Here is a 16068-nt window from a genome sequence, read left to right on the forward strand (position 1 = left end):
GGGGGAATGGTAAATAAAGAAGAAAAGTTGCTGATTCGGAGAGATCTGGATTGCTTAATAAAACTGGGCACAATTGAACAATATGCATTTTAATAAGGCTACACATAAATGTATATACATCTAGGAACAAAGAACATATATCCTGAGTGTCTCACTATAAGGCATGTTTTCTAATCCTTTGTTCATTCTCGGGGCTCTTCTCTGAACCCTCTCCAACTTTTCTACATCCTCCTTGAATTGCGGGCACCAGAATTGGACACAGTATTCTAGCAGCAGTCCTAACAGTGCTAAATACAGAGGTACAATAACCTCTGTACTCCTACTCGGAAATCCCCTGATTATGCATCCAAGGATTGCATTAGCCCTTTTGGCCAGAGCACCACACAGGGAGCTCATGTTCAGCAGATTATTCACCTTGATCCCCAAATCTTTTTCAGAGTTCCCAGGATATAGCCCCCACCCTCCCATCCTGCAGCTATGGCCTTAGTCAATTAAGCTTAACAAAGAGAAGGGGTGACTTGATTAGTCTTTAAGCACCTACACGGAATAAATATTTAATAATGAGTGTTCCAATCTAGCAGAGAATGGTATGACAGTAACGAATGGCTGAAGTTGAAGCTAGACAAATTTAGACTGGAAAAGTAGGCATAAATTTTTAATGGTGAGAGTAACTGGTAAATTGTTCCAATGGTTTCTCCATCAATGCAATTTTTAAATAGAGATTGGACATTGTACCAAGAGATATGCTCTAGAAGTTATTTTTGGGGAAGTTTTATGGCCTGTGTTACACAGGAGGTCAGACTAGATGATCATAATGGTCCCTTCTGGCCTTAGACTCCATTAAACCATCATAGTCAGCTAATTGGCAATAGCCGATAACTAGAAAGTAGGGAACAAATAAGCCTGGAGATTGAATCAGTTTCTCATCCGTCAGGTCAGGACTGAATATGGGGGAGCTTGTGCTACAGAACTGCCTGCTACTGTTGCGTGTAAGGGAGTAATTTCCTCAGAGAAGGACGGCACTCTGTCACTTCCTGCAGTTGTCTGCTCAACACCTTTCCTGGACTTCACATTCATTTAAAAAAACCAACCCAGCTCTTTTTGCTGAGTCTATTTGAAATAAATTTTTAAATTTAAAGGATCTTGGTAGGTATGAAAGTGAAATGCTGACAACTGGCTTGAACAGACATGCAGCGGATGTAGTTATTTGTGCTCATGTGCCTTAATCTTAAAAACTTTTCCTTTCCAATGCTTCTTCTACACAGAAGATGATTAACCTTACGATAGCTTTATGCTGTGGACAGATGGCCCCTGGGGTAAGAGATGACAAGTCACTTGCTGTTTGAATTCAGGCTACGAGATAAACAAATCCACTGAACCACTAAGGCCATGTGTATAAGAGGCCTCAATATTGTTCATCATGCCAGTGGCATCCACCTTTTGCATAATGTTCCTTTTTCTCTTTACTCATGCAACAAAAGCATTGCCGCTTATAACACCAGGAGTAGAGGGTTCTTAAGCAAAGGTAAAACCCACAGATTGGTAAAGCTTGTAAAATAATCTCTCTCAAAACTGTTCTTGGAAAGTTCACAATCCAGTGATAAATGCACACTGTCAGATATTAAAAGAATGCTGCAGGGTCACAAAGCCTACTATATTATTGGCAAAAACCAATTTCGCAGTCCTTTTTTGTTCTCTCTCTCAATAACATCGAGACTTTATGCTCTATTGTGAAAGACTGGAAACAAGAGCGTCTTACCAGACATTGCAGTGAGATCAGCATTTCTGCTGAATACTTCTGTGATTCCAAGACCCTTCAAAACATCTTTCAGATCAACTTCCTGTTCTGTTGTGAACCTGGGGAGCATAACAGAGAATTGCAAAATCCAAGGATGTATGAGTAGTATTTATTTTTATTAGCATGTTTGTAAATTGTAGTTAATTGAGGTTGAAACATCAAGTTAAATAAAAAAGAAGCAAATTTAGTACTCAGATACGATAGTATGGTGCTGCATGCTATAGAAATGCTTATAAATACATTATAAATACATATATTTATTGATAACGGACATTCATGGCTAGAATATTCTATAACTATTTGTACTGCACCAGCCCCCGAAATATGCTAACATTACATACATGAGGCATACACAAAATCCCTGCCTATAAAAACTTAGTAATGTAGTTAGATTAAATAGATAGGAGAAAAAGAAAGCTAGCAAATATCAAACTGAATGTGATTAAGTTTAATCTAGATAATGGAACAATGAGTGATACAAAAAGAATGCAGAAACTTTATAGGTAGATGTTAGCAAAAAGAAAGATTAGGAAAATAAAGATGCTCATCTTTTATTTTAAGAAAATAAATAAAAAACACAGAATACCAAGAAGGCTACAAGAAAAGGAGTACTTGTGGCACCTTAGAGACTAACCAATTTATTTGAGCATAAGCTTTCGTGAGCTACAGCTCACTTCAGTAATTCATTCTGGTCCTGCTTTCAATGAAGTCAATGGCAAAACTCTCATTAGTTTCAATGTTGCAGCATTGGGTCCTAGACTAGGAAGTCCTGTAGTAAAGGAGTTTATCAAAGTAATAATGACAAAGGGCTACCTTTAGCTAGATTAGAAATGTCACAGAGGTCTATTGATAGATGAGAAGGCGTAATAGGAAATTTTCGTGTAATAAAGGCTCTTTGTAAAATGACCAGAACATTAATTATAAAGCATTTCAATTATGCGGCCATCAACTATAGGGTCACAAAGAGAAAGCACAGAGCATAGAAGGGTTTCATTACACAATTTCTTCAGCAAGCCATATGGCTAGAGACTATTTTGCATTCAGACTGCAGTTCTTAGTAAAATCTCTCTCGTATACTCTTGACCCAGTAGAAAAACTATTGTACCACTGTGCCATTTCTTGTAATAAAAATAATTAAACAGTCTTATTTCATATTAACAAACCACGTATAATGCAACATGTGTCAACCATCCAGCAGCAATGATCCTATTGATGTGATCATTGTGAGAAATGAGAGGTGCTGCACAGAATCCTGACCCAGCATAAAGCAGTTGATGAAGTGTGGAGATGATCTCACTGAATGTCAGAGCATGTGCAAAAACTGGAAGCTTAACGCCCCCCTTCCTCCCCCAAAATAAAAAAATCTAGAGATAATGAAGAATGAAATGAAAAAGGTCAGCTGGATTTTCCCATTGTCAAGAAAAATCTAACAGAAGAAGAAAATGGAAAACATGATTCATATTTATGCAACAAAAATGTAAAGGTAAAAAGTGACAAAACAAGCCAAAGAGAATCAACAAAAATTCAGCTAAACAGATGTTAATGTTCTTTACTAAGGAAGAATTTGTCTAAATGAAAAGATGATTTATGAGGGATAGTACAGGAGCAGCTACACCTTATTGGTGACAGCAAAAGAATTAAAGCACCAGGCCCAAACAACCTACAGGAGGATCATGGTGCTTGGGAGGAAAACAGGAGACACAGTCTTCCTTAAGAGTTCATTGCTTTGGCAGGATACCAGAGGACCAGCAAGTGACTAATACAATGTCATTAGTTGGGAAAGTCCCCTCTGGTGATCTAGCAAATTTCACTGCTGTCAGCTTGACATCTTTTGTCAGAGCACTGCACACTCTTCATGAACAACATGTAAAGGCATAGTGTACAGATGAACCAAGGCAGCCAACATGATTTCAGGAAGGGGAAAGTGTCCTTAACTAGCTTTGTTCTTTGAAAGGATGCAGCACTCACTTTGCCCACAGCGATGAACTGGGAGTTCACGTAGAGTGGAATAAAGCCCCATGCAATTAGCCAATGCAAGGCCCTTTGAACAACTTTAGCCCTGCATTAAGGGCCAAATCCTCAAGTCTTTATTCATTCAAAGCCCCTCCCGACTTCAAGGCTCTCAAACGGTGGGCCAGATTCCGCTCTCAATTATGCCAGTGTAAATCTAGAGAGTTACTCCACTGACTTCAGTGCGAACTCTTAGAAAGAGCTGAAAGTGCTTGGCCCTCGATGCAGGGTTTAACTGGGGTTTAAATGGTGCAGATGGACTTGTATGGGCACCTTATATAGAGGTGAACGTTCCGAGGAATATTTATTGCCACGTTACAATTGAGATAAATTTCAAAATTAAGAGCCCAAGCATGCCCCCTAATCCACCCGCACAGGGGATGACATTATTTGGTATTAGGTTAGTTGGTTATATATGCATTATGTAAAGCAATTGGCTATTTTTTAAAAAAAGAGTAAGCATTACAATAAAGGTGCCAACTAATATCTCATACTGCCAGTGTCAAATCAGCTAGATAGGCTCCCACCAGCAATAGACTCTGACAGAGAATAAACATAACTATACACATCTGATGAAACTCAATACTGTTGGTGAATCATTAAAGTGAGGTAGAATGGTAGTGAGGGTAATGGGTTTGAAAAACAACCTAGAGGTTGCAAAACAAAAAAAACCACACAACCCCCGCCCCCCCCCCCCAAAAAAAAAAAAAAAAAAAAGCAAAGAAACCTCAACTACTGCAAATGGAAACTTCCAACTGCAGAAAGATTACAAGGAGATATAAATGGGATTTAAGTGGATTTAAGTCTCTTGACTACTAGACCGCAAATAACATGCTTAGCAGATAAATGACAAATAATAAACTACAAAAAAAAAAGAGAACACAAACGGATACATGAAAAGATACTTTTGCATACTAAGCTCGGAAGAGATCTGGGAGTTATTTTTGAAAAATCCCTAAACATCAAAACCGAATATGCTGCAGAAGGGGGGATGGGGCTGGGAGGATGGGAAGGAGGGGGAAAAATTCAAAAAGTTTATCTATCATATTACTAAAGAACTATATAAAATATGGTATTGACAGTATATATAATGTAGGCCCTATTCTCATTCAGACCTCTGACAGGGCAAAATGTTGGGTGGGTGAAGTTCACCAGAAGGCCTGCAAAGGGATCTCATCAGATGATCAGATTTGATCATCAGAAAATTGTACACTCCTAGATACGGACTGAGAAACATTACAAGTGTTTCTTGAACTTTTGAAAAACAAGCTGGCCCTTTAAGAAAAGTGACACTAATCACACCCCATTCACTTTGCCATGTGTTGTTGAAAACCTGACTCAGCTGACTCAGTCTAGATTCTGTAGATCTTTTCAATAGGATGCCTTCTTTCCTTTTTTACATGCTCTGTTAAACGGTGAATTTACAATTAAAATATCACAATTGGCATATGAATGAACTCCCTTTGAAAGTAATGGGTCTGTTCACGCTTCAGGCTCTTGGAAAACTCAGGGAGACATCACGGTATCAGTTACACTCAGCTCACATTTTCAAGGATTTCTTTGCAGCTGTAACAGCTAGAGATTTAAATCAATTATGATGATTACTGCATTATTTATTAATTAATTTTTAATTAACAACAAGGGTGATGTCGTGGTGGGAGTCTACTATAGACCACCGGACCAGGGGGATGAAGTGGACGAAGCTTTCTTCCAGCAACTCGCAGAAGTTACTAGATTGCATGCCCTGCTTCTCATGGGAGACTTCAATCACCCTGATATCTGCTGGGAGTGCAATACAGTGGTGCACAGACAATCCAGGAAGCTTTTGGAAAATGTAGGGGACAATTTCCTGGTGCAAGTGCTGGAGGAACCAACTAGGGGCAGAGCTGTTCTTGACCTGCTGCTCACAAACCGGGAAGAATTAGTAGGGGAAGCAAAAGTGGATGGGAACCTGGGAGGCAGTGACCATGAGATGGTCAAGTTCAGGATCCTGACACAAGGAGGAAAGGAAAGCAGCAGAATACGGACCCTGGACTTCAAAAAAGCAGACTTTGACTCCATCCCCTGGGAGAATAACATGAGGGGGAAAGGAGTCCAGGAGAGCTGGCTGTATTTTAAAGAATCCTTATTGAGGTTACAGGGACAAAGCATCCCGATGTGTAGAAAGAATAGTAAAATATGGCAGGCGACCAGCTTGGCTCAACAGTGAAATCCCTGCTGATCTTAAATACAAAAAAGAAGCTTACAAGAAGTGGAAGATTGGACAAATGACCAGGGATGAGTATAAAAATATTGCTCGGGCATGCAGGAGTGAAATCAGGAGGGCCAAATCACACCTGGAGTTGCAGCTAGCAAGAGATGTTAAGAGTAACAAGAAGGGTTTCTTCAGGTATGTTAGCAACAAGAAGAAAGTCAAGGAAAGTGTGGGCCCCTTACTGAATGAGGGAGGCAACCTAGTGACCGAGGATGTGGAAAAAGCTAATGTACTCAATGCTTTTTTTGCCTCTGTCTTCACGAACAAGGTCAGCTCCCAGACTACTGCACTGGGCAGCACAGCATGGGGAGGAGGTGACCAGCCCTCTGTGGAGAAAGAAGTGGTTCGGGATTATTTAGAAAAGCTGGACGTGCACAAGTCCATAGGGCTGGATGCGTTGCATCTGAGACTGCTAAAGGATGTGATTGCAGAGCCATTGGCCATTATCTTTGAAAACTCATGGCGATTGGGGGAAGTCCTGGACGACTGGAAAAAGGCTAATGTAGTGCCCATCTTTAAAAAAGGGAAGGAGGGGGATCCTGGGAACTACAGGCTAGTCAGCCTCACCTCAGTCCCTGGAAAAATCATGGAGCAGGTCGTCAAGGAATCAATTCTGAAGCACTTAGAGGAGAGGAAAGTGATCAGGAACAGTCAGCATGGATTCACCAAGGGCAAGTCACGCCTGACTAATCTAATTGCCTTCTATAACAAGATAACTGGTTCTGTGGATGAAGGGAAAGCAGTGGACGTGTTGTTCCTTGACTTTAGCAAAGCTTTTGACACGGTCTCCCACAGTATTCTTGCCAGCAAGTTAAAGAAGTATGGGCTGGATGAATGGACTATAAGGTGGATAGAAAGCTGGCTAGATTGTCGGGCTTAACGGGTAGTGATCAATGGCTCCATGTCTAGTTGGCAGCCGGTATCAAGTGGAGTGCCCCAAGGGTCGGTCCTGGGGCCGGTTTTGTTCAATATCTTCATAAATGATCTGGAGGATGGTGTGGATTGCACCCTCAGCAAGTTTGCAGAGGACACTAAACTGGGAGGAGAGGTAGATATGCTGGAGGGTAGGGATAGGATACAGAGGGACCTGGACAAATTGGAGGATTGGGCCAAAAGAAATCTGATGAGGTTCAACAAGGACAAGTGCAGAGTCCTATACTTAGGATGGAAGAATCCAATGCACCGCTACAGACTAGGGACCGAATGGCTTGGCAGCAGTTCTGCAGAAAAGGACCTAGGGGTTACAGTGGACGAGAAGCTGGATATGAGTCAACAGTGTGCCCTTGTTGCCAAGAAGACCAATGGCATTTTGGGATGTATAAGTAGAGGCATTGCCAGCAGATCGAGGGACGTGATCGTTCCCCTCTATTTGACACTGGTGAGGCCTCATCTGGAGTACTGTGTCCAGTTTTGGGCCCTACACTACAAGAAGGATGTGGGAAAAATTAGAAAGAGTCCAGCGGAGGGCAACAAAAAATGATTAAGGGACTGGAACACATAAGTTATGAGGAGAGGCTGAGGGAATTGGGGATGTTTAGTCTGCGGAAGAGAAGAATGAGGGGGGATTTGATAGCTGCTTTCAACTACCTGAAAGGGGGTTCCAAAGAGGATGGCTCTAGACTGTTCTCAGTGGTAGCAGATGACAGAACAAGGAGTAATGGTCTCAAGTTGCAGTGGGGGAGATTTAGGTTGGATATTAGGAAAAACTTTTTCAGTAGGAGGGTGGTGAAACACTGGAATGCGTTAACTAGGGAGGTGGTAGAATCTCCTTCCTTAGACGTTTTTAAGGTCAGGCTTGACAAAGCCCTGGCTGGGATGATTTAATTGGGGATCGGTCCTGCTTTGAGCAGGGGGTTGGACTAGATGACCTCCTGAGGTCCCTTCCAACCCTGATATTCTATGATTCTATGATTATTATTATTATAATTAAAGCAGGTAGTCCAGAGAACAACTGAGCTGCCTGTTCAGCCCCAGCCCCTAAGCTAGTCCTTTGGGGCACCCCACACTTTGGGAATACTGCATTACATAATATTCAACCATAAAGTAGTAGTTTCCTCCATAATGTTCAGGAAGTATGTGGGTGCATCATGCAGAGCAGAAGAACCGCATATTCCCATGAGCGCTAAAAGTATCTGTCTTCCAGTCTTATACTGGCAACTGGAGAAAAGGAGATTTACTTTGGAGCTTCAAATGCTACAAATAGGGCAAATCAAATTTCCATACCCATCAGACAGAAGTCATAGTCACTGAAGAACTGCAGTTATTTGACAGCACTTGAAACTTAAGTGGAATTTGACCAAAAGAAAACCTATATGTTAAACCTAAATCTATTCTATCAACCCCGAGACACCATAGGGAGAGTAATGCAAAAAACAAGTGAAAAACTGGACTCTTCTGCATTGAACAAACAAAACAAAACAAAAACACCCAGACAAGAGATAGAAGAGAAAGACAGGACTAGCTGGACTTGAATGAAAGCTTGTTTGTATAGAATACATTGGAAAAACTGTTACATGACCTCATGCTTCCATGAAAGTGAAAAATGTCAATTATCTGTTCCCTGAGAGAGCACTAACTTGTGAACTGATCCACTTTCAAAGAAACCAATAATGTTTATTGCCATAACACCATAGCTTAAGAGGCGAGATGACTGGCCTGAATTTGTAGTACATTCATAAAAAGGGGAATGTCTAACATCTGCTACACACTTGGGAATTATTTCCTTTATTACAATAGCTTTGATAAGTATGTATTCACATGTTAATATCTCTTTGGAGACTTTTATAAAGAGAGCAGATGTTGGCAAGAGGCAAAGAAGCAGCACAAGTATGAGAAAGAGTCGGGGTAAGCATTAGTGTGGCAGTCATATTTTTTACTAGGTTTACCTGGTCTCTCTCTTCACTTCCTACCTAGAACTGTGGGCCTGATCCAGAGCTCACTAAAGTAGATGACCACGTTTCTCTTTAGGGCAGGCACCATATCATCTAGGGATAGCAAAACACAGTATCGAAACTTCTCTGATACGATCCAGCTTTCCAATAAATACCAGAGTTATTGAAGATGAGCCCTGCGTCAAGGATTAAAGTTATACAACAGTGAGATTTAGAGGAGGTATTCATTTCCTTGGCAGAACAGAGTCCTTAGTTTAGAATTTATGTAGAGAATTAATTAATACGATTCATTCAAAACCTTCCATGTTCAGAAAGGACAGAAAAAAAAGGAGAGATGGCCCAGTCCCACAAGATGCTGAGTGCCTCCTGTGAGCTGCTGAATTCCCACTGAACCAAATGGGAGTTGAGAGTACTTAGAATCAAAGGGGACTGGGTCTATTTTTTGCTCATACAGCAAAAAGAGTTGGAGCAAAAATTTAATTCAGCCAGAGGTTATCATTTCAAAGTTACTTAGTTTGTGACAGGAAGTTGAAAATCTAGGTTCTCAAACTGATCCATAGCACATACTTTTATGCAGAGCAAAAAGCAGAGCAAATGAAAAAGAAGAACAAGTGCATTAGTTCAGATCACAGGTAAAATTAACACCTGCCTAGGTGGCCAGTATAAGCCCTCAGCATCTGAAGCAGTGTTTTAGTCTAGTGGGGAGCCTAGGCTTCTATATGGTCAGTTAACATGACTTCAGACATATCAGCCTGCATCTTAACAGGGCTTTTCAATGGTGTCAAAGATAACTCATCTGAGCGAACATGACTGAAACAGCCTCCTCCCTCCCCATCTTTGTCCATCAAGACCAGGCCATAGGCATCCTCTACCTCAGCCCTCACTCACGGCAGTCAGAGCTGCTATACCCAGAGTTCTGGACATCTCTATGATCATGTCACAAGAAGAACCAGAGCTGACAAATACCAGAAACAGCAGAAGGGCCAAGGAAAGAATGAGCAGGTAGGAAAAGCTTCCCCACTCCCCTTTTTAAGGCAAACTGTGGCATGTGAAACTCTGAAGAACTGCTCAGACTGCACTCCTGTTATTAGCCAGTAGTTCTCCCTTTGGTTCTCTTCAAATAAATTATGTTTGGGAGACGTTTTTGTAAATTAATTTCATGGTCTGTTTCACTTCTATGCAGAAGTGGATTAAAATGTTGATCACTTTAGCCCTCGTTAAGCTGGAAAAAATGATTTGAAAATGAAAAATGAGAAAGTATAATTGTCCCCTTTGCTATTAAGAGAAGTAATACAGAGTTTCATTTGCACACAGATAGCACAGACAGATATTGGAAAAGTTGTGATTAACTCTGCTGTGACTAGTCATTCAGGCCCGATTACAAATGTATAAATTTAAAAAATGTTCACTTTATAATTGGATAGTTTCTTTCAGGGGTATGAAAATTTAATTCTATTCCACTGCTGCTTTCAATTTCTCAGTGGACAGAGTCTGCAGGCCACATTTCATAACATGCCTTTTCAGTGAGAGCATAAAATATTTATGAAGTGTTTATTTAGTGCACAGATAAAATTCTGCAGATCACCTCTGAATCCTAATGGAAATCTAGCATGCTGGGAGTGCACAGTTAATCTCTGCAATTTAATAAGGGAATTACAGTATCTCTATGTTGAATTTCAAGCCCACACTAGTTTTTTTAATAATCTGAAAATACAGAGGGAGATTAATGGCACCCAATTTTATCCAAATTCATTAACGTGTACAAAATGCTTAAAGATTGCTGGATGGAAGGTGCAAACTGAGGTTACATTGGGAGTAGTAAAAAGAAAAGGAGTACTTGTGGCACCTTAGAGACTAACCAATTTATTTGAGCATAAGCTTTCGTGACACGAAAACATGGCTGTTACTCTGAAACCTGTCATTGGGAGTAGTAGATCTGTGTTTCCCAGCTGGTTGGGATGGGCTCCTCCACGTGACGGGGCATGAAGACTAGCAGAAGAGGAGCTGTTGGTTTGAGGAAGAGGAACAATAGGAGTGGGGAAGTATGCATAACCCAGCAGGACTGGATTAAAGCCTACCCACTATAGGCGCATGCTTAGGATTCTGACTCCTGGAATCACGTGACATTAGAGAGTCCTGTGTTCCCTATAAGCTGCGCGCTTGAGTGGCTGCGCAGGAGAGATTTAAGTGCTGTGCATGTGTTCAGGTGCCCCGGCTGCAACGTTGCTCTGTCCTGTAGCTGCTCCTGGGACTCTCCTGCTGGCTGTGCAGGGGCAGAGGAGGGTGCCGATGTCAGTGTCCCTCCTCCCCCTGCACTCCATCTCTGCAGAGCAGGGGAAAGGCAGGGGACACAGCCTGACTCAAGACTTGGAGCTGCTGCAAGGAATGGTGAGTGACTTTCTTAAAGAGACAGTGCATTGTTTCTGAGATTTTCCCAGCATCCAGCTTACGGAGTCACAGTCTCTCTGTATGTCTGTGTGTCTCTGACGTGCACACACAGTCTCACTTTCTCTCCCCCTCTCCCTCCCTGCTCATGTACCCCATCTCAGCAGAGCGGGGGAGGGGAGACAACATGACTCAGATCAGAGCAGGAGAGCTTTCAATGAGTGCCTTAAAGAGACAGCACAGGGCGTCTCAGAAACTCTCTCAGCAGCCAGCACGTACGCACGCATTCGCGCACACTCCCCCCCCATCTCTGTGTCACACTCACCTCCCAACACATACTTGTATTATTGTTGTTGTTATGTCTTGGTACTTCCTGCAATGCACATATATTCTCTGTCCTGGCTGAAGTAATTGTCCCTATTTAACTTTTTAAAAATATATAACTATATCTAGGTTTGTTTCTACTGGTGGAGCACATCCGCACATACCTCAGTGCGCATAACAAAATTTATCCCGCAGAGGGATGGAAAAATTAGAGGGAACATAAAAAAAAAGCAGAGACTCTATCAAAGTTTCTAGCACTTATGGTTGCAAAGAGCAGCTTTAAAAAAATGTGATAGGACTGTAACAGATGCAATGACACCTGCCTGAGTCTGCAGACAACCTGGAACAGTAGTTCTGAGATGGGTGAACTGCCTCATGCATCTCAATGGGGGCATTGCTCTGGAGGGTCCTGCCAACACCACCCCAGCTGAAGAACAGTGTAGTGGGCCCAGCCCAAGTAGACACATGCTGGCTGCTGTGCAAACCCCCCTGGTGCCTCTCCAGAGTGCAGGGGGCAAGGGTGGTGGTGGAAGAAGTGGCTACTTGTGCTGCTCTCGGGAGTTGGGGGAGATGGAGACCCCAAACTAATGCTTTTGCCTTTCTTGGAGGGGTTTCCCAGCCTCTGCCACTCCAAGTGGTGGTGGTGGGGAGGAGGCATGGCTTGAGACAGGACCAGAATGGGGTGGTATGATGTGCCTAGGGCCCTGGCTTGCCTTCATCTAGCCCTATAACTCTGGATTTGCTCTACAATCCATAGCATGGACCCATGGCTGCAAGGTACCTTCTTGAAAAGGACCTTCACATGGATACAAGGGTTAGGTTAAGAGAGTTTTATTCGTTTAAAAGAAAACAGTTATAAATTATCCCTTCTTAGCACAAAGAGGCCCTTGGGTTATACGTACACGATTTCAATTAAACATTACTGAAATAAAGAGCAGTAACTACCATTTTATGTCTTTGCTCTGCAGCAACAGAATGGTGGCAAAGCTAACAGTTCCTTAAAACCACTGGACCATAATGCACTTCAGATGTCCTCTGCCACCACCTGTTCCCTGTTTTCAAACCATTCCTCTGCCACTCCCCCCCCAGCTGTTCAGTTTGTAGAGTGGCCTAAAGAAGCCTTACATAAAACAATAAATGAGAAGCACAGTTATATTCTTAGATAATGAAATTTCAGCTAGTCTAAATTTAGAAATTAAGATGATTAAAGAGCATCTTTTCAAAAACTGCATACATCACTGAGGGAAGTTCTTGCTGTACACTGAAAAGCTGCCACTGTCACCTAAGGAAAATAGATGCAATGGTTTGATATAATATCAAGTCAATACACATAAGTGGACTTTGCATCAGGCCCAAAAGGAAAACAAATCTGGAGGGATTCCTTTATGTTCCTGTGCTTATTACAGAATAACCTTGCATATTACAAATGCTAAGGTTATATAACTGCAAATACTTCCTTATCCAAAAGGTAACTGGCAAGTTTGTAAGGGTCACTACTGCAACAGATGGCTACAGAAAAGCCTGACAAGAGGTTTGTATCCGATGGAACGGATCTGTCATTGCTCCAAGTAACCAGTGTAAATCAATCTTTTAACCTTAAAATCAGCGCTGACAAGAAGAAAGGTTTCAATTTGGATCATCTTACATCAAAATAAAATGGCCTCTTGGATGTAATTTTATGGGAAATCTCCAAGGATTCCCTCCCTGTTCTCTCACTGCCTAGAAATTTCACATCTGTTTTCTAAACCCCACCCCCCTGCAGAGCACATGACAAATCTCAAACTGTCCTGAAAACAGAAAACGCTGTTGTGATGATTAAAAGCAATTGCTGCTGCGCCAATATGTCTCTGCTACCCTGTACAGTCATATAATGACATAGTAGGCAAAGCACATAAATGCACCCCGTTAAAAAATGCGTACTTGGAAATATAGCCTCACCTTGGTAGATATACCTCCACTTTTTGTTTTTTCACAGAGTTAGCCCATTCCTCAATCAACTGGGCTTTGACCAAGGGCTCCAGTGTGACTAGTGGAACTTCCTGTCTGGAAAGAACGATCATCATACTTATCTCATCGCCTTCGTATGGTATTTCCAGAACTTGATAGATACCGCCTGCTTCATTGGAGCCATCGCTGAACTCCCCTACAAAAAAGGAATATAATTCCACCATAAGCATTTCCTTTAAACTTTGTCTTTACTAAACAAACTGGGGGAAAATGAACACTATGCAACACTAGTAAACTGTCAGATGTAAATTAAACATAACAAATATGTACACTGTATTCAGAAGAAGGCAAAACACCACACCTTAAATTACTAACCTCATCTTGGGTAACATTTTTCAAAGAACCTAAGGAAACTGGGAACCTAAGTCCCACTGACTCAATGAGACTTAGGCTCCCAAATGCCTAAATTATATTTTAAAATGAGGCTTAAGCCAGGCCTACACTACAGATTTGTGCTGGCATAATTATCTGGGTCAGATAACTAACGTACGTAATTATGCTGGCAGACATTTGTAGTGTAGATGTAACTTAAAGGCGCTTTTGAAAATTTTAATCTTTGTCTCAATTATTAAGTCTTTCTTGATACGTGATTCCTTGTGATGTTCAATTAAAAAGTTTGTAATTGTATTTGTATTTCTAAGACAATACATAGTATTTAGAAAAGGAGATTCCCCAACTATGTTAGAAAATGATTCAGAAAAAAAAAACGTGCCAGTAAAACTGAACATAAATCTCAGCTTTCGATACCACTTATCACTTGACCAATCCTCCTCTTATTACCTTAATGTCATCATCAAAACAATTCAGCTATACACTGCTCACATTTACTTGTTTAGCATTTTCTCTCTCCAAGTGTAGTTACATCCTCATGTGGAGAAAAATGATTCCTTAACTTGCTCCCTGCTTGGTCTGCAGAACCCAGATTTGTTATCCTTCTGGGCACCCCTTTTTTCAGTGAGGTAGATATATTTATAAGCCATCCTTTACTCATTATAATTTATTAAATAGGTATCCAGAGCACAAGACATGCATGTACAATTATATTTTAGAAAACTGAAGCAGTAAATAAGTGGAACAAAAAATTCAATTTCCCTAGTAACTTTCACAACTGCTTTTGAATAGGATAAGAGATGACACCTTTCATCAGAACATGAGAAAAATCAAACTTCAAAATCAAACATTTCATAATTTTAAAGTGGCTAGAACTGAAATTTACAGAATTAAGGATGAAGAAAGAAAATTGCTGCTTGAGAACTCAGTAAAGTTTGATTTAAGGTTTTTTACTTTGTATATTTTACATGTGATGTTAACTATTTCTGTTTTAACAATTATAAAGCTTAAACTTATTGACACTCAATGTCTACCATCATTAATTATTTACCCCCATTGTAATTTCCTGCAACTGAAAATTTAAATTGATAAAAAAGAAAAAATGCTTAAAAATAAGCTTCAATATTACCTGTTGAAATTAAAAAACAAAATAAAAAATTAATTCTGTCAATGCAACATGTAACTGACCATGTGTGTGAAGAAATACCCAACAAGGGAATGTCAATCAGGTAACTGCATATAGTTTGTCAATCATATACATACAAGTGCAGAATTGTGCATGGCTGAATACATAGTGTCATATTATCGCTACAATGAGTTAGCGTTATCTGCACTAATTAAGTCAGCTGTCCAGGTCCCAGCTTACCATAATAAAATTCTCCCTGCTGGTACATCATTGGAATCTGCACTTCACTTTCATCATCTTTAGTGAAAGAGAAAGTCCTTGTGTTTTCAGGTCTGAATTGCGACTTCCAGTTTCCCTTGAAGTAGATTGCATTGACGAGGGCCAAATGAGTTAGAGCACTGAAATCCCTTGATGAGGCAAAATCTTTGATCATGTCTGTCAGAGAGACAGGAAAAGAAGGAGTGCTTCAAACTGCACGTAAAATTGAATATTCAATCAAAGCTCATCCAGCTCGCAAAAAGAAAGAAAATAAAAAATAGCACTAACATATAATTTCCAATTCAGATTTTCACATTAAATTCCAAATTAAATTTCCAGCATTTTCAAAACCTAAATCATGGTGTTGGTATGTAAATCCTTCCTTCAAGTGGTTACCAGTCACTTGTTTCTGAGCATCACTTTTAAAATATAACCCACATTGAAACCTTGAGGAAATGTAGGTCAAATAAAGAAAGTTTCTACCGGTGTTACAGTACAGTTCACTATTTTCCTCCTAGGGGATCAACTTTTATGGACTTGGGCTCTAATCTGAAGAAGCCCCTAAAGATGTGCTTAACTTTAAGAACATAAGGAGTCCCACTGATTGGGGCCTTTAATAGCAATGAGTGGGCAGCGCCGTCACCAGGCATTTTAGTGCCTGGAGTGAGCAAGCATATTTGAGCCC

The 16068-nt window shown here is 40.8% G+C and overlaps 1 protein-coding gene across 1 annotated transcript in view; it reads right to left on the reverse strand.

The window, feature by feature from the left end:
* The window catches only part of SERPINI1 (serpin family I member 1), a 79960-nt gene that overhangs the window by 10371 nt on the left and 53521 nt on the right, over window positions 1-16068 (reverse strand). Inside the window, exons 4-6 of the mRNA XM_077826748.1 lie at window positions 15366-15560; window positions 13601-13805; window positions 1760-1857 (exon numbers count right to left, since the gene is read on the reverse strand). Coding sequence (XP_077682874.1) covers window positions 1760-1857; window positions 13601-13805; window positions 15366-15560 — 498 coding nt within the window. The remainder of the gene's footprint in view (window positions 1-1759; window positions 1858-13600; window positions 13806-15365; window positions 15561-16068) is intronic.

The sequence above is a fragment of the Eretmochelys imbricata genome, chromosome 9 (genome assembly GCF_965152235.1).
Source record: "Eretmochelys imbricata isolate rEreImb1 chromosome 9, rEreImb1.hap1, whole genome shotgun sequence".
Classification (NCBI taxonomy): domain Eukaryota; kingdom Metazoa; phylum Chordata; order Testudines; family Cheloniidae; genus Eretmochelys; species Eretmochelys imbricata.